At 38.6% G+C, this 20,117-nt stretch overlaps 1 protein-coding gene across 1 annotated transcript in view; it reads right to left on the bottom strand.

Annotated features, from left to right (window-relative positions):
• The window catches only part of phf2 (PHD finger protein 2), a 207,560-nt gene that overhangs the window by 69,642 nt on the left and 117,801 nt on the right, over nt 1-20,117 (bottom strand). Inside the window, exons 14-15 of the mRNA XM_052474590.1 lie at nt 19,609-19,727; nt 19,364-19,539 (exon numbers count right to left, since the gene is read on the bottom strand). Of these exons, the coding sequence (XP_052330550.1) occupies nt 19,364-19,539; nt 19,609-19,727 (295 nt within the window). The remainder of the gene's footprint in view (nt 1-19,363; nt 19,540-19,608; nt 19,728-20,117) is intronic.

The raw sequence follows: 20,117 nt of genomic DNA, 5'->3' as shown, positions 1-20,117 counted from the left end.
GAGTAAATCAGAAGAGACAGTCAATCAACGAGTAAATCAGAAGAGACAGTCAATCAACGAGTAAATCAGAAGAGACAGTCAATCAACGAGTAAATCAGAGACAGTCAATCAACAACGAGTAAATCAGAAGAGACAGTCAATACACAACGAGTAAATCAGAAGAGACAGTCAATCAACAACGAGTAAATCAGAGACAGTCAATCAACAACGAGTAAATCAGAAGAGACAGTCAATCAACAACGAGTAAATCAGAAGAGACAGTCAATCAACAACGAGTAAATCAGAGACAGTCAATCAACAACGAGTAAATCAGAAGAGACAGTCAATACACAACGAGTAAATCAGAAGAGACAGTCAATCAACAACGAGTAAATCAGAGACAGTCAATCAACAACGAATAAATCAGAAGAGACAGTCAATACACAACGAGTAAATCAGAGACAGTCAATCAACAACGAGTAAATCAGAAGAGACAGTCAATCATCAACGAGTAAATCAGAAGAGACAGTCAATCAACAACGAGTAAATCAGAAGAGACAGTCAATACACAACGAGTAAATCAGAGACAGTCAATCAACAACGAGTAAATCAGAAGAGACAGTCAATCATCAACGAGTAAATCAGAAGAGACAGTCAATCAACAACGAGTAAATCAGAAGAGACAGTCAATCAACAACGAGTAAATCAGAGACAGTCAATCAACAACGAGTAAATCAGAGACAGTCAATACACAACGAATAAATCAGAGACAGTCAATACACAACGAGTAAATCAGAAGAGACAGTCAATCAACAACGAGTAAATCAGAAGAGACAGTCAATACACAACGAGTAAATCAGAAGAGACAGTCAATCAACAACGAGTAAATCAGAAGAGAGAGTCAATCAACAACGAGTAAATCAGAGACAGTCAATCAACAACGAGTAAATCAGAAGAGACAGTCAATACACAACGAGTAAATCAGAAGAGACAGTCAATCAACAACGAGTAAATCAGAGACAGTCAATCAACAACGAGTAAATCAGAGACAGTCAATCAACAACGAGTAAATCAGAAGAGACAGTCAATCAACAACGAGTAAATCAGAAGAGACAGTCAATACACAACGAGTAAATCAGAGACAGTCAATCAACAACGAGTAAATCAGAGACAGTCAATCAACAACGAGTAAATCAGAGACAGTCAATCAACAACGAGTAAATCAGAAGAGACAGTCAATACACAACGAGTAAATCAGAAGAGACAGTCAATACACAACGAGTAAATCAGAAGAGACAGTCAATCAACAACGAGTAAATCAGAAGAGACAGTCAATCAACAACGAGTAAATCAGAAGAGACAGTCAATCAACAACGAGTAAATCAGAAGAGACAGTCAATCAACAACGAGTAAATCAGAAGAGACAGTCAATCAACAACGAGTAAATCAGAGACAGTCAATCAACAACGAGTAAATCAGAGACAGTCAATCAACAACGAGTAAATCAGAGACAGTCAATCAACAACGAGTAAATCAGAAGAGACAGTCAATCAACAACGAGTAAATCAGAAGAGACAGTCAATCAACAACGAGTAAATGAGAGACAGTCAATCAACAACGAGTAAATGAGAGACAGTCAATCAACAACGAGTAAATCAGAAGAGACAGTCAATCAACAACGAGTAAATCAGAAGAGACAGTCAATCAACAACGAGTAAATCAGAAGAGACAGTCAATCAACAACGAGTAAATCAGAAGAGACAGTCAATCAACAACGAGTAAATCAGAGACAGTCAATCAACAACGAGTAAATCAGAGACAGTCAATCAACAACGAGTAAATCAGAGACAGTCAATCAACAACGAGTAAATCAGAGACAGTCAATCAACAACGAGTAAATCAGAGACAGTCAATCAACGAGTAAATCAGAGACAGTCAATCAACGAGTAAATCAGAAGAGACAGTCAATACACAACGAGTAAAGCAGAAGAGACAGTCAATCAACAACGAGTAAATCAGAAGAGACAGTCAATCAACAACGAGTAAATCAGAAGAGACAGTCAATACACAACGAGTAAATCAGAAGAGACAGTCAATCAACAACGAGTAAATCAGAAGAGACAGTCAATCAACAACGAGTAAATCAGAGACAGTCAATCAACAACGAGTAAATCAGAAGAGACAGTCAATACACAACGAGTAAATCAGAAGAGACAGTCAATACACAATGAGTAAATCAGAAGAGACAGTCAATACACAACGAGTAAATCAGAGACAGTCAATACACAACGAGTAAATCAGAGAGAGTCAATCAACAACGAGTAAATCAGAAGAGACAGTCAATCAACAACGAGTAAATCAGAAGAGACAGTCAATCAACAACGAGTAAATCAGAAGAGACAGTCAATCAACAACGAGTAAAGCAGAAGAGACAGTCAATCAACAACGAGTAAATCAGAGACAGTCAATCAACAATGAGTAAATCAGAGACAGTCAATCAACAACGAGTAAATCAGAAGAGACAGTCAATCAACAACGAGTAAATCAGAGACAGTCAATCAACAACGAGTAAATCAGAGACAGTCAATACACAACGAGTAAATCAGAGACAGTCAATCAACAACGAGTAAATCAGAATAGAGAGTCAATCAACAACGAGTAAATCAGAGACAGTCAATCAACAACGAGTAAATCAGAGACAGTCAATCAACAACGAGTAAAGCAGAATAGAGAGTCAATCAACAACGAGTAAATCAGAAGAGACAGTCAATCAACAACGAGTAAATCAGAGACAGTCAATACACAACGAGTAAATCAGAAGAGACAGTCAATCAACAACGAGTAAATCAGAGACAGTCAATCAACAACGAGTAAATCAGAGACAGTCAATCAACAACGAGTAAATCAGAGACAGTCAATCAACAACGAGTAAATCAGAAAGAGTCAATCAACAACGAGTAAAGCAGAAGAGACAGTCAATACACAACGAGTAAATCAGAAGAGACAGTCAATCAACAACGAGTAAATCAGAGACAGTCAATCAACAACGAGTAAATCAGAGACAGTCAATCAACAACGAGTAAATCAGAGACAGTCAATCAACAACGAGTAAATCAGAAGAGAGAGTCAATCAACAACGAGTAAAGCAGAAGAGACAGTCAATCAACAACGAGTAAATCAGAGACAGTCAATCAACAACGAGTAAATCAGAGACAGTCAATCAACAACGAGTAAATCAGAGACAGTCAATCAACAACGAGTAAATCAGAAGAGAGAGTCAATCAACAACGAGTAAAGCAGAAGAGACAGTCAATCAACAACGAGTAAATCAGAGACAGTCAATCAACAACGAGTAAATCAGAAGAGAGAGTCAATCAACAACGAGTAAAGCAGAAGAGACAGTCAATCAACAACGAGTAAATCAGAGACAGTCAATCAACAACGAGTAAATCAGAGACAGTCAATACACAACGAGTAAATCAGAAGAGACAGTCAATCAACAACGAGTAAATCAGAGACAGTCAATCAACAACGAGTAAATCAGAAGAGAGAGTCAATCAACAACGAGTAAAGCAGAAGAGACAGTCAATCAACAACGAGTAAAGCAGAAGAGACAGTCAATCAACAACGAGTAAAGCAGAAGAGACAGTCAATCAACAACGAGTAAATCAGAAGAGACAGTCAATCAACAACGAGTAAATCAGAAGAGAGAGTCAATCAACAACGAGTAAATCAACAACGAGTAAATCAGAAGAGACAGTCAATCAACAACGAGTAAATCAGAAGAGACAGTCAATACACAACGAGTAAATCAGAAGAGACAGTCAATCAACAACGAGTAAATCAGAAGAGAGAGTCAATCAACAACGAGTAAATCAGAAGAGACAGTCAATCAACAACGAGTAAATCAGAAGAGACAGTCAATCAACAACGAGTAAATCAGAAGAGACAGTCAATCAACAACGAGTAAATCAGAGACAGTCAATCAACAACGAGTAAATCAGAAGAGACAGTCAATCAACAACGAGTAAATCAGAGACAGTCAATCAACAACGAGTAAATCAGAGACAGTCAATCAACAACGAGTAAATCAGAGACAGTCAATCAACAACGAGTAAATCAGAGACAGTCAATCAACAACGAGTAAATCAGAATAGAGAGTCAATCAACAACGAGTAAATCAGAGACAGTCAATCAACAACGAGTAAATCAGAAGAGACAGTCAATCAACAACGAGTAAATCAGAAGAGACAGTCAATCAACAACGAGTAAATCAGAATAGAGAGTCAATCAACAACGAGTAAATCAGAGACAGTCAATCAACAACGAGTAAATCAGAAGAGACAGTCAATCAACAACGAGTAAATCAGAGACAGTCAATCAACAACGAGTAAAGCAGAAGAGACAGTCAATAAACAACGAGTAAATCAGAAGAGACAGTCAATCAACAACGAGTAAATCAGAAGAGACAGTCAATCAACAACGAGTAAATCAGAGACAGTCAATCAACAACGAGTAAAGCAGAAGAGACAGTCAATCAACAACGAGTAAATCAGAGACAGTCAATCAACAACGAGTAAATCAGAAGAGACAGTCAATCAACAACGAGTAAATCAGAGACAGTCAATCAACAACGAGTAAATCAGAGAGACAGTCAATCAACAACGAAAAATCAGAGACAGTCAATCAACAACGAGTAAATCAGAGACAGTCAATCAACAACGAGTAAATCAGAGACAGTCAATCAACAACGAGTAAATCAGAGACAGTCAATCAACAACGAGTAAATCAGAGACAGTCAATCAACAAAATCAGAGACAAATCAGAAGAGAAAGTCAATCAACAAACGAGTAAATCAGAAGAGACAGTCAATCAACAACGAGTAAATCAGAAGAGACAGTCAATCAACAACGAGTAAATCAGAGACAGTCAATCAACAACGAGTAAATCAGAGACAGTCAATCAGTCAATCAATCAACAACGAGTAAATCAGAAGAGACAGTCAATCAACAACGAGTAAATCAGAGACAGTCAATCAACAACGAGTAAATCAGAGACAGTCAATCAACAACGAGTAAATCAGAAGAGACAGTCAATCAACAACGAGTAAATCAGAGACAGTCAATCAACAACGAGTAAATCAGAAGAGACAGTCAATCAACAACGAGTAAATCAGAATAGAGAGTCAATCAACAACGAGTAAATCAGAAGAGACAGTCAATACACAACGAGTAAATCAACAACGAGTAAATCAGAAGAGAGAGTCAATCAACAACGAGTAAATCAGAAGAGAGAGTCAATCAACAACGAGTAAATCAGAAGAGAGAGTCAATCAACAACGAGTAAATCAGAAGAGACAGTCAATCAACAACGAGTAAATCAGAAGAGACAGTCAATACACAACGAGTAAATCAGAAGAGAGAGTCAATCAACAACGAGTAAATCAGAAGAGAGAGTCAATCAACAACGAGTAAATCAGAAGAGACAGTCAATCAACAACGAGTAAATCAGAAGAGACAGTCAATCAACAACGAGTAAATCAGAAGAGACAGTCAATACACAACGAGTAAATCAGAAGAGAGAGTCAATCAACAACGAGTAAATCAGAAGAGACAGTCAATCAACAACGAGTAAATCAGAAGAGAGAGTCAATCAACAACGAGTAAATCAGAGACAGTCAATCAACAACGAGTAAATCAGAGACAGTCAATCAACAACGAGTAAATCAGAGACAGTCAATCAACAACGAGTAAATCAGAAGAGACAGTCAATCAACAACGAGTAAATCAGAATAGAGAGTCAATCAACAACGAGTAAATCAGAAGAGACAGTCAATCAACAACGAGTAAATCAGAATAGAGAGTCAATCAACAACGAGTAAATCAGAGACAGTCAATCAACAACGAGTAAATCAGAAGAGACAGTCAATCAACAACGAGTAAATCAGAGACAGTCAATCAACAACGAGTAAATCAGAAGAGAGAGTCAATCAACAACGAGTAAATCAGAAGAGACAGTCAATCAACAACGAGTAAATCAGAAGAGACAGTCAATCAACAACGAGTAAATCAGAAGAGACAGTCAATCAACAACGAGTAAATCAGAGACAGTCAATCAACAACGAGTAAATCAGAGACAGTCAATCAACAACGAGTAAATCAGAGACAGTCAATCAACAACGAGTAAATCAGAGACAGTCAATCAACAACGAGTAAATCAGAAGAGACAGTCAATCAACGAGTAAATCAGAAGAGACAGTCAATACACAACGAGTAAATCAGAAGAGACAGTCAATCAACAACGAGTAAATCAGAGACAGTCAATCAACAACGAGTAAATCAGAGACAGTCAATCAACAACGAGTAAATCAGAGACAGTCAATCAACAACGAGTAAATCAGAAGAGACAGTCAATACACAACAAGTAAATCAGAGACAGTCAATCAACAACGAGTAAATCAGAGACAGTCAATCAACAACGAGTAAATCAGAAGAGACAGTCAATACACAACGAGTAAATCAGAAGAGACAGTCAATACACAATGAGTAAATCAGAAGAGACAGTCAATACACAACGAGTAAATCAGAGACAGTCAATCAACAACGAGTAAATCAGAGACAGTCAATCAACAACGAGTAAATCAGAGACAGTCAATCAACAACGAGTAAATCAGAGACAGTCAATCAACAACGAGTAAATCAGAGACAGTCAATCAACAACGAGTAAATCAGAGACAGTCAATCAACAACGAGTAAATCAGAGACAGTCAATCAACAACGAGTAAATCAGAAGAGACAGTCAATCAACGAGTAAATCAGAAGAGACAGTCAATCAACGAGTAAATCAGAAGAGACAGTCAATAAACAACGAGTAAATCAGAGACAGTCAATCAACAACGAGTAAATCAGAGACAGTCAATCAACAACGAGTAAATCAGAGACAGTCAATCAACAACGAGTAAATCAGAAGAGAGAGTCAATCAACAACGAGTAAATCAGAAGAGACAGTCAATACACAACGAGTAAATCAGAAGAGACAGTCAATACACAACAAGTAAATCAGAGACAGTCAATCAACAACGAGTAAATCAGAGACAGTCAATCAACAACGAGTAAATCAGAAGAGACAGTCAATACACAACGAGTAAATCAGAAGAGACAGTCAATACACAATGAGTAAATCAGAAGAGACAGTCAATACACAACGAGTAAATCAGAGACAGTCAATCAACAACGAGTAAATCAGAGACAGTCAATCAACAACGAGTAAATCAGAGACAGTCAATCAACGAGTAAATCAGAAGAGACAGTCAATCAACAACGAGTAAATCAGAGACAGTCAATCAACAACAATTTCTCTCTCTCTCGGAGGACCTGAGCCCTAGGACAGTGCCCCAGGACTACCTGACATGATGGCTCCTTGCTGTCCCCATTCCACCTGACTGCTGCTGCTCCAGTTTCAACTGTTCTGCCTTATTATTATTCGACCATGCTGGTCATTTATGAACATTTGAACATCTTGGTCATGTTCTGTTATAATCTCTACCCGGCACAGCCAGAAGAGGACTGGCCACCCCACATAGCCCGGTTCCTCTCTAGGTTTCTTCCTAGGTTTTGGCCTTTCTAGGGAGTTTTTCCTAGCCACCGTGCTTTTACACCTGCATTGTTTGCTGTTTGGGGTTTTAGGCTGGGTTTCTGTACAGCACTTTGAGATATCAGCTGATGTACGAAGGGCTATATAAATAAATTTGATTTGATTTTGATTTGATTTGAGTAAATCAGAAGAGACAGTCAATACACAACGAGTAAATCAGAAGAGACAGTCAATACACAACGAGTAAATCAGAAGAGACAGTTAATACACAACGAGTAAATCAGAGACAGTCAATCAACAACGAGTAAATCAGAGACAGTCAATCAACAACGAGTAAATCAGAAGAGACAGTCAATCAACAACGAGTAAATCAGAGACAGTCAATACACAACGAGTAAATCAGAAGAGACAGTTAATACACAACGAGTAAATCAGAGACAGTCAATCAACAACGAGTAAATCAGAGACAGTCAATCAACAACGAGTAAATCAGAAGAGACAGTCAATCAACAACAAGTAAATCAGAGACAGTCAATCAACAACGAGTAAATCAGAGACAGTCAATCAACAACGAGTAAATCAGAAGAGACAGTCAATACACAACGAGTAAATCAGAAGAGACAGTCAATACACAATGAGTAAATCAGAAGAGACAGTCAATACACAACGAGTAAATCAGAGACAGTCAATCAACAACGAGTAAATCAGAGACAGTCAATCAACAACGAGTAAATCAGAAGAGACAGTCAATACACAACGAGTAAATCAGAAGAGACAGTCAATCAACAACGAGTAAATCAGAGACAGTCAATCAACAACGAGTAAATCAGAAGAGACAGTCAATCAACAACGAGTAAATCAGAGACAGTCAATCAACAACGAGTAAATCAGAGACAGTCAATCAACAACGAGTAAATCAGAAGAGACAGTCAATACACAACGAGTAAATCAGAAGAGACAGTCAATACACAACGAGTAAATCAGAAGAGACAGTCAATACACAACGAGTAAATCAGAAGAGACAGTCAATCAACAATGAGTAAATCAGAGACAGTCAATCAACAACGAGTAAATCAGAGACAGTCAATCAACAACGAGTAAATCAGAAGAGACAGTCAATCAACAACGAGTAAATCAGAAGAGACAGTCAATCAACAACGAGTAAATCAGAAGAGACAGTCAATACACAACAAGTAAATCAGAGACAGTCAATCAACAACGAGTAAATCAGAGACAGTCAATCAACAACGAGTAAATCAGAAGAGACAGTCAATACACAACGAGTAAATCAGAAGAGACAGTCAATACACAATGAGTAAATCAGAAGAGACAGTCAATACACAACGAGTAAATCAGAGACAGTCAATCAACAACGAGTAAATCAGAAGAGACAGTCAATCAACAATGAGTAAATCAGAGACAGTCAATCAACAACGAGTAAATCAGAGACAGTCAATCAACAACGAGTAAATCAGAAGAGACAGTCAATCAACAACGAGTAAATCAGAAGAGACAGTCAATACACAACGAGTAAATCAGAAGAGACAGTCAATACACAACGAGTAAATCAGAGACAGTCAATCAACAATGAGTAAATCAGAAGAGACAGTCAATCAACAACGAGTAAATCAGAAGAGACAGTCAATACACAACGAGTAAATCAGAAGAGACAGTTAATACACAACGAGTAAATCAGAGACAGTCAATCAACAATGAGTAAATCAGAAGAGACAGTCAATCAACAACGAGTAAATCAGAAGAGACAGTCAATACACAACAAGTAAATCAGAGACAGTCAATCAACAACGAGTAAATCAGAAGAGACAGTCAATACACAACGAGTAAATCAGAAGAGACAGTCAATACACAACGAGTAAATCAGAAGAGACAGTCAATACACAACGAGTAAATCAGAAGAGACAGTCAATACACAACGAGTAAATCAGAAGAGACAGTCAATACACAACGAGTAAATCAGAGACAGTCAATCAACAACGAGTAAATCAGAAGAGACAGTCAATACACAACGAGTAAATCAGAAGAGACAGTCAATCAACAACGAGTAAATCAGAAGAGACAGTCAATACACAACGAGTAAATCAGAAGAGACAGTCATTCAACAACGAGTAAATCAGAGACAGTCAATACACAACGAGTAAATCAGAGACAGTCAATACACAACGAGTAAATCAGAGACAGTCAATCAACAACGAGTAAATCAGAAGAGACAGTCAATCAACAACGAGTAAATCAGAAGAGACAGTCAATACACAACGAGTAAATCAGAAGAGACAGTCAATACACAACGAGTAAATCAGAAGAGACAGTCAATACACAACGAGTAAATCAGAAGAGACAGTTAATACACAACGAGTAAATCAGAGACAGTCAATCAACAATGAGTAAATCAGAAGAGACAGTCAATCAACAACGAGTAAATCAGAAGAGACAGTCAATACACAACAAGTAAATCAGAGACAGTCAATCAACAACGAGTAAATCAGAAGAGACAGTCAATACACAACGAGTAAATCAGAAGAGACAGTCAATACACAACGAGTAAATCAGAAGAGACAGTCAATACACAACGAGTAAATCAGAAGAGACAGTCAATACACAACGAGTAAATCAGAAGAGACAGTCAATACACAACGAGAGACAGTCAATCAACAACGAGTAAATCAGAAGAGACAGTCAATACACAACGAGTAAATCAGAAGAGACAGTCAATCAACAACGAGTAAATCAGAAGAGACAGTCAATCAACAACGAGTAAATCAGAAGAGACAGTCAATACACAACGAGTAAATCAGAAGAGACAGTCAATCAACAACGAGTAAATCAGAGACAGTCAATCAACAACGAGTAAATCAGAAGAGACAGTCAATCAACAATGAGTAAATCAGAGACAGTCAATCAACAACGAGTAAATCAGAAGAGACAGTCAATCAACAACGAGTAAATCAGAAGAGACAGTCAATACACAACGAGTAAATCAGAAGAGACAGTCAATACACAACGAGTAAATCAGAGACAGTCAATCAACAACGAGTAAATCAGAAGAGACAGTCAATACACAACAAGTAAATCAGAAGAGACAGTCAATACACAACGAGTAAATCAGAGACAGTCAATCAACAACGAGTAAATCAGAAGAGACAGTCAATCAACAACGAGTAAATCAGAAGAGACAGTCAATCAACAACGAGTAAATCAGAAGAGACAGTCAATACACAACAAGTAAATCAGAGACAGTCAATCAACAACGAGTAAATCAGAAGAGACAGTCAATACACAACGAGTAAATCAGAAGAGACAGTCAATACACAACGAGTAAATCAGAAGAGACAGTCAATACACAACGAGTAAATCAGAAGAGACAGTCAATACACAACGAGTAAATCAGAAGAGACAGTCAATACACAACGAGTAAATCAGAGACAGTCAATCAACAACGAGTAAATCAGAAGAGACAGTCAATACACAACGAGTAAATCAGAAGAGACAGTCAATCAACAACGAGTAAATCAGAGACAGTCAATCAACGAGTAAATCAGAAGAGACAGTCAATACACAACGCGTAAATCAGAAGAGACAGTCAATCAACAACGAGTAAATCAGAAGAGACAGTCAATACACAACGCGTAAATCAGAAGAGACAGTCAATCAACAACGAGTAAATCAGAAGAGACAGTCAATACACAACGAGTAAATCAGAAGAGACAGTCAATCAACAACGAGTAAATCAGAAGAGACAGTCAATCAACAACGAGTAAATCAGAAGAGACAGTCAATACACAACGAGTAAATCAGAAGAGACAGTCAATACACAACGAGTAAATCAGAGACAGTCAATCAACAACGAGTAAATCAGAAGAGACAGTCAATACACAACGAGTAAATCAGAAGAGATAGTCAATACACAACGAGTAAATCAGAAGAGACAGTCAATACACAACGAGTAAATCAGAAGAGACAGTCAATCAACAACGAGTAAATCAGAAGAGACAGTCAATCAACAACGAGTAAATCAGAAGAGACAGTCAATACACAACGAGTAAATCAGAAGAGACAGTCAATACACAACGAGTAAATCAGAAGAGACAGTCAATACACAACGAGTAAATCAGAAGAGACAGTTAATACACAACGAGTAAATCAGAGACAGTCAATCAACAATGAGTAAATCAGAAGAGACAGTCAATCAACAACGAGTAAATCAGAAGAGACAGTCAATCAACAACGAGTAAATCAGAGACAGTCAATCAACAACGAGTAAATCAGAAGAGACAGTCAATACACAACGAGTAAATCAGAGACAGTCAATCAACAACGAGTAAATCAGAAGAGACAGTTAATACACAACAAGTAAATCAGAGACAGTCAATCAACAACGAGTAAATCAGAAGAGACAGTCAATCAACAATGAGTAAATCAGAAGAGACAGTCAATCAACAATGAGTAAATCAGAAGAGACAGTCAATACACAACGAGTAAATCAGAAGACAGTCAATACACAACGAGTAAATCAGAAGAGACAGTTAATACACAACGAGTAAATCAGAAGAGACAGTCAATCAACAATGAGTAAATCAGAAGAGACAGTCAATCAACAACGAGTAAATCAGAAGAGACAGTCAATCAACAACGAGTAAATCAGAGACAGTCAATCAACAACGAGTAAATCAGAAGAGACAGTCAATACACAACGAGTAAATCAGAGACAGTCAATCAACAACGAGTAAATCAGAAGAGACAGTTAATACACAACAAGTAAATCAGAGACAGTCAATCAACAACGAGTAAATCAGAAGAGACAGTTAATACACAACAAGTAAATCAGAGACAGTCAATCAACAACGAGTAAATCAGAAGAGACAGTCAATACACAACGAGTAAATCAGAAGAGACAGTCAATACACAACGAGTAAATCAGAAGAGACAGTCAATACACAACGAGTAAATCAGAAGAGACAGTCAATACACAACGAGTAAATCAGAAGAGACAGTCAATACACAACGAGTAAATCAGAAGAGACAGTCAATACACAACGAGTAAATCAGAGACAGTCAATCAACAACGAGTAAATCAGAGACAGTCAATCAACAACGAGTAAATCAGAAGAGACAGTCAATCAACAACGAGTAAATCAGAGACAGTCAATCAACAACGCGTAAATCAGAAGAGACAGTCAATCAACAACGAGTAAATCAGAGACAGTCAATCAACAACGAGTAAATCAGAAGAGACAGTCAATCAACAACGAGTAAATCAGAGACAGTCAATACACAACGAGTAAATCAGAAGAGACAGTCAATCAACAACGAGTAAATCAGAGACAGTCAATACACAACGACAGAGACAGTCAATCAACAACGAGTAAATCAGAAGAGACAGTCAATCAACAACGAGTAAATCAGAAGAGACAGTCAATCAACAACGAGTAAATCAGAGACAGTCAATCAACAACGAGTAAATCAGAAGAGACAGTCAATCAACAACGAGTAAATCAGAGACAGTCAATCAACAACGAGTAAATCAGAGACAGTCAATCAACAACTAGTAAATCAGAAGAGACAGTCAATCAACAACGAGTAAATCAGAGACAGTCAATCAACAACGAGTAAATCAGAAGAGACAGTCAATCAACAACGAGTAAATCAGAAGAGACAGTCAATCACAACGAGTAAATCAGAAGAGACAGTCAATCAACAACGAGTAAATCAGAGACAGTCAATCAACAACGAGTAAATCAGAAGAGACAGTCAATCACAACAAGTAAATCAGAGACAGTCAATCAACAACGAGTAAATCAGAAGAGACAGTCAATCAACAACGAGTAAATCAGAAGAGACAGTCAATCAACAACGAGTAAATCAGAAGAGACAGTCAATACACAACGAGTAAATCAGAAGAGACAGTCAATCAACAACGAGTAAATCAGAAGAGACAGTCAATCAACAACGAGTAAATCAGAAGAGACAGTCAATCAACAACGAGTAAATCAGAAGAGACAGTCAATACACAACAAGTAAATCAGAGACAGTCAATCAACAACGAGTAAATCAGAAGAGACAGTCAATACACAACGAGTAAATCAGAAGAGACAGTCAATACACAACGAGTAAATCAGAAGAGACAGTCAATACACAACGAGTAAATCAGAAGAGACAGTCAATACACAACGAGTAAATCAGAAGAGACAGTCAATACACAACGAGTAAATCAGAAGAGACAGTCAATCAACAACGAGTAAATCAGAAGAGACAGTCAATCAACAACGAGTAAATCAGAGACAGTCAATCACAACAAGTAAATCAGAGACAGTCAATCAACAACGAGTAAATCAGAAGAGACAGTCAATACACAACGAGTAAATCAGAAGAGACAGTCAATCAACAACGAGTAAATCAGAAGAGACAGTCAATCACACAACGAGTAAATCAGAAGAGACAGTCAATACACAACGAGTAAATCAGAGACAGTCAATCAACAACGAGTAAATCAGAAGAGACAGTCAATACACAACGAGTAAATCAGAAGAGACAGTCAATACACAACGAGTAAATCAGAAGAGACAGTCAATACACAACGAGTAAATCAGAAGAGACAGTCAATACACAACGAGTAAATCAGAGACAGTCAATCAACAACGAGTAAATCAGAAGAGACAGTCAATCAACAACGAGTAAATCAGAAGAGACAGTCAATACACAACGAGTAAATCAGAGACAGTCAATCAACAACGAGTAAATCAGAGACAGTCAATCAACAACGAAAATCAGAAGAGACAGTCAATACACAACGAGTAAATCAGAAGAGACAGTCAATCAACAACGAGTAAATCAGAAGAGACAGTCAATACACAACGAGTAAATCAGAAGAGACAGTCAATACACAACGAGTAAATCAGAAGAGACAGTCAATCAACAACGAGTAAATCAGAAGAGACAGTCAATCAACAACGAGTAAATCAGAGACAGTCAATCAACAACGAGTAAATCAGAAGAGACAGTCAATCAACAACGAGTAAATCAGAAGAGACAGTCAATACACAACGAGTAAATCAGAAGACAGTCAATCAACAACGAGTAAATCAGAAGAGACAGTCAATCAACAACGAGTAAATCAGAAGAGACAGTCAATCAACAACGAGTAAATCAGAAGAGACAGTCAATCAACAACGAGTAAATCAGAAGAGACAGTCAATACACAACGAGTAAATCAGAAGAGACAGTCAATCAACAACGAGTAAATCAGAAGAGACAGTCAATCAACAACGAGTAAATCAGAAGAGACAGTCAATCAACAACGAGTAAATCAGAAGAGACAGTCAATACACAACGAGTAAATCAGAAGAGACAGTCAATCAACAACGAGTAAATCAGAGACAGTCAATCAACAACGAGTAAATCAGAAGAGACAGTCAATCAACAATGAGTAAATCAGAAGAGACAGTCAATCAACAACGAGTAAATCAGAAGAGACAGTCAATCAACAACGAGTAAATCAGAAGAGACAGTCAATACACAAAATCAGAAGAGACAGTCAATCAACAACGAGTAAATCAGAGACAGTCAATCAACAACGAGTAAATCAGAGAGACAGTCAATACACAACGAGTAAATCAGAAGAGACAGTCAATACACAACGAGTAAATCAGAGACAGTCAATCAACAACGAGTAAATCAGAAGAGACAGTCAATACACAACGAGTAAATCAGAAGAGACAGTCAATACACAACGAGTAAATCAGAAGAGACAGTCAATCAACAACGAGTAAATCAGAGACAGTCAATCAACAACGAGTAAATCAGAAGAGACAGTCAATCAACAACGAGTAAATCAGAGACAGTCAATCAACAACGAGTAAATCAGAAGAGACAGTCAATCAACAACGAGTAAATCAGAAGAGACAGTCAATACACAACGAGTAAATCAGAAGAGACAGTCAATCAACAACGAGTAAATCAGAAGAGACAGTCAATACACAACGAGTAAATCAGAAGAGACAGTCAATACACAACGAGTAAATCAGAAGAGACAGTCAATCAACAACGCGTAAATCAGAAGAGACAGTCAATCAACAACGAGTAAATCAGAGACAGTCAATCAACAACGAGTAAATCAGAAGAGACAGTCAATCAACAACGAGTAAATCAGAGACAGTCAATCAACAACGAGTAAATCAGAAGAGACAGTCAATCAACAACGAGTAAATCAGAAGAGACAGTCAATCAACAACGAGTAAATCAGAAGAGACAGTCAATCAACAACGAGTAAATCAGAAGAGACAGTCAATACACAACGAGTAAATCAGAAGAGACAGTCAATCAACAACGAGTAAATCAGAGACAGTCAATCAACAACGAGTAAATCAGAGACAGTCAATACACAACGAGTAAATCAGAAGAGACAGTCAATACACAACGAGTAAATCAGAGACAGTCAATCAACAACGAGTAAATCAGAAGAGACAGTCAATACACAACGAGTAAATCAGAAGAGACAGTCAATACACAACGAGTAAATCAGAAGAGACAGTCAATCAACAACGAGTAAATCAGAGACAGTCAATCAACAACGAGTAAATCAGAAGAGACAGTCAATCAACAACGAGTAAATCAGAGACAGTCAATCAACAACGAGTAAATCAGAAGAGACAGTCAATACACAACGAGTAAATCAGAAGAGACAGTCAATACACAACGAGTAAATCAGAAGAGACAGTCAATCAACAACGAGTAAATCAGAAGAGACAGTCAATCAACAACGAGTAAATCAGAAGAGACAGTCAATCAACAACGAGTAAATCAGAAGAGACAGTCAATCAACAACGAGTAAATCAGAGACAGTCAATCAACAACGAGTAAATCAGAAGAGACAGTCAATACACAACGAGTAAATCAGAGACAGTCAATACACAACGAGTAAATCAGAAGAGACAGTCAATACACAACGAGTAAATCAGAAGAGACAGTCAATACACAACGAGTAAATCAGAGACAGTCAATACACAACGAGTAAATCAGAAGAGACAGTCAATACACAACGAGTAAATCAGAAGAGACAGTCAATCAACAACGAGTAAATCAGAGACAGTCAATCAACAACGAGTAAATCAGAGACAGTCAATCAACAACGAGTAAATCAGAAGAGACAGTCAATCAACAACGAGTAAATCAGAAGAGACAGTCAATACACAACGAGTAAATCAGAAGAGACAGTCAATCAACAACGAGTAAATCAGAAGAGACAGTCAATCAACAACGAGTAAATCAGAAGAGACAGTCAATACACAACGAGTAAATCAGAAGAGACAGTCAATCAACAACGAGTAAATCAGAAGAGACAGTCAATCAACAACGAGTAAATCAGAAGAGACAGTCAATACACAACGAGTAAATCAGAAGAGACAGTCAATCAACAACGAGTAAATCAGAGACAGTCAATCAACAACGAGTAAATCAGAAGAGACAGTCAATCAACAACGAGTAAATCAGAAGAGACAGTCAATCAACAACGAGTAAATCAGAAGAGACAGTCAATCAACAACGAGTAAATCAGAAGAGACAGTCAATCAACAACGAGTAAATCAGAAGAGACAGTCAATACACAACGAGTAAATCAGAAGAGACAGTCAATCAACAACGAGTAAATCAGAAGAGACAGTCAATCAACAACGAGTAAATCAGAAGAGACAGTCAATACACAACGAGTAAATCAGAAGAGACAGTCAATCAACAACGAGTAAATCAGAGACAGTCAATCAACAACGAGTAAATCAGAAGAGACAGTCAATCAACAACGAGTAAATCAGAAGAGACAGTCAATCAACAACGAGTAAATCAGAGACAGTCAATCAACAACGAGTAAATCAGAGACAGTCAATACACAACGAGTAAATCAGAGACAGTCAATCAACAACGAGTAAATCAGAGACAGTCAATCAACAACGAGTAAATCAGAGACAGTCAATCAACAACGAGTAAATCAGAAGAGACAGTCAATCAACAACAAGTAAATCAGAAGAGACAGTCAATCAACAACGAGTAAATCAGAAGAGACAGTCAATCAACAACGAGTAAATCAGAAGAGACAGTCAATACACAAAGAGTAAATCAGAAGAGACAGTCAATCAACAACGAGTAAATCAGAAGAGACAGTCAATCAACAACGAGTAAATCAGAAGAGACAGTCAATACACAACGAGTAAATCAGAAGAGACAGTCAATCAACAACGAGTAAATCAGAGACAGTCAATCAACAACGAGTAAATCAGAAGAGACAGTCAATCAACAACGAGTAAATCAGAAGAGACAGTCAATCAACAACGAGTAAATCAGAAGAGACAGTCAATCAACAACGAGTAAATCAGAAGAGACAGTCAATCAACAACGAGTAAATCAGAAGAGACAGTCAATACACAACGAGTAAATCAGAAGAGACAGTCAATCAACAACGAGTAAATCAGTCCATTTTGAATTAATTATTAATTATTGTCTCTCTGTCTCAGTGTCTCTGTCTCTCGGTGTCTCTGTCTCTCGGTGTCTCTGTCTCTCAGTGTCTCTGTCTCTCGGTGTCTCTGTCTCTCGGTGTCTGTGTCTCTCGGTGTCTCTGTCTCTCGGTGTCTCTGTCTCTCGGTGTCTCTGTCTCTCGGTGTCTCTGTCTCTCGGTGTCTCTGTCTCTCTGTCTCTGTCTCTCGGTGTCTCTGTCTCTCGGTGTCTCTGTCTCTCGGTGTCTCTGTCTCTCGGTGTCTCTGTCTCTCGGTGTCTCTGTCTCTCGGTCTTGGTGTTTCTCGGTCTCTGTCTCTCGGTCTCTCAGTGTCTCTCAGTGTCTCTCAGTGTCTCTGTCTCTCAGTGTCTCTGTCTCTCAGTGTCTCTGTCTCTCAGTGTCTCTGTCTCTCAGTGTCTCTGTCTCTCAGTGTCTCTCTGTCTCTCAGTGTCTCTCTGTCTCTCAGTGTCTCTCTGTCTCAGTGTCTCTCTGTCTCAGAGTGTCTCTCTGTCTCAGTGTCTCTGTCTCAGTGTCTCTGTCTCAGTGTCTCTGTCTCAGTGTCTCAGTGTCTCTCTGTCTCAGTGTCTCTCTGTCTCAGTGTCTCTCTGTCTCAGTGTCTCTCTGTCTCAGTTTCTCTCTGTCTCAGTGTCTCTCTGTCTCAGTGTCTCTCTGTCTCAGTGTCTCTCTGTCTCAGTGTCTCTCTGTCTCAGTGTCTCTCTGTCTCAGTGTCTCTGTCTCAGTGTCTCTCTGTCTCAGTGTCTCTCTGTCTCAGTGTCTCTCTGTCTCAGTGTCTCTGTCTCTCAGTGTCTCTCAGTGTCTCTGTCTCTCAGTGTCTCTGTCTCTCAGTGTCTCTGTCTCTCAGTCTCTCAGTGTCTCTGTCTCTGTGTCTCTCAGTGTCTCTGTCTCAGTAGTCACAGGACCATTTTCTCTCCAGTAGTAGTTTGTCATCTTTATGTGTCAGTAGTACTCACAGGATAAGTCTCTCTGTCTCAGTGTCTCTCTGTCTCAGTGTCTCTCTGTCTCAGTGTCTCAGTGTCTCTCTGTCTCTCTGTCTCAGTGTCTCTCTGTCTCTCTGTCTCTCTGTCTCTCTGTCTCTCTGTCTCTCTGTCTCAGTGTCTCTCTGTCTCAGTGTCTCTCTGTCTCAGTGTCTCTCTGTCTCAGTGTCTCTCTGTCTCTCAGTGTCTCTCAGTGTCTCTCAGTGTCTCTCAGTGTCTCTCAGTGTCTCTGTCTCAGTAGTCACAGGACCATTTTCTCTCCAGTATTAGTTTGTCATCTTTATGTGTCAGTAGTACTCACAGGATAAGTCTCTCTTGACGGCGTTCTTTTTCCTCCTGATGGGGAACTCATCAATCTTCAGCTCTCCTTCGTCTGACACGTACTCGTACTCATCTCTCACCGGCTTGGTCTTGTCCTCCTTTAGGTTTTGTAACGAGCTGAACACACTGGAGTTGGTCTGGGGCTTCAGCTTAGAACTGGGGGGGGACACAGGACAGTAAGGAACAGGTGCCAGTCACAGACAGACATGTACACGGTATACTTACCCTAGTAACTTCTTGTGTGTCAATGAGAATGAAAACTTGTCTTTGTTGCCTGATAGTGGTGTTCTCTCAAACTTGTGCTCTTCAGTTTCCATCTTCAGTAAGGAATCTGGTTTGCTGTTCTGTAACGGATATGAACAACAACGAGAACGTCATGTTATGTTTTAGAGGATCTGGCAGAAGGACATACAACATGTTTATAACATTGCAAGGGAGAAAAGAAAAAGCCACATCTCAGACTGGCCAATAAAAATAAAAGATTAAGATGAGCAAAATAACACAGGCACTGGACAGAGGAACTCTGCCTAGAAGGGCAGCATCCCGGAGTCGCCTCTTCACTGTTGACATTGAGACTAGTGTTTTGTGGGTATTATTTAATGAAGCTGCCAGTTGAGGACTTGTTTCTCAAACTAGACACTTGTCCTCTTGCTCAGTTGTGCACCGGGGCCTCCCACTCCTCTTTCTATTCTGGTTAGAGCCACTTTGCTCTGTTCTGTGAAGGGAGTAGTACA

This window comes from Oncorhynchus keta, chromosome 21 (assembly GCF_023373465.1).
Source record: "Oncorhynchus keta strain PuntledgeMale-10-30-2019 chromosome 21, Oket_V2, whole genome shotgun sequence".
Classification (NCBI taxonomy): Eukaryota; Metazoa; Chordata; class Actinopteri; order Salmoniformes; family Salmonidae; genus Oncorhynchus; species Oncorhynchus keta.
This window is presented reverse-complemented; position numbering and strand designations above follow the sequence as displayed.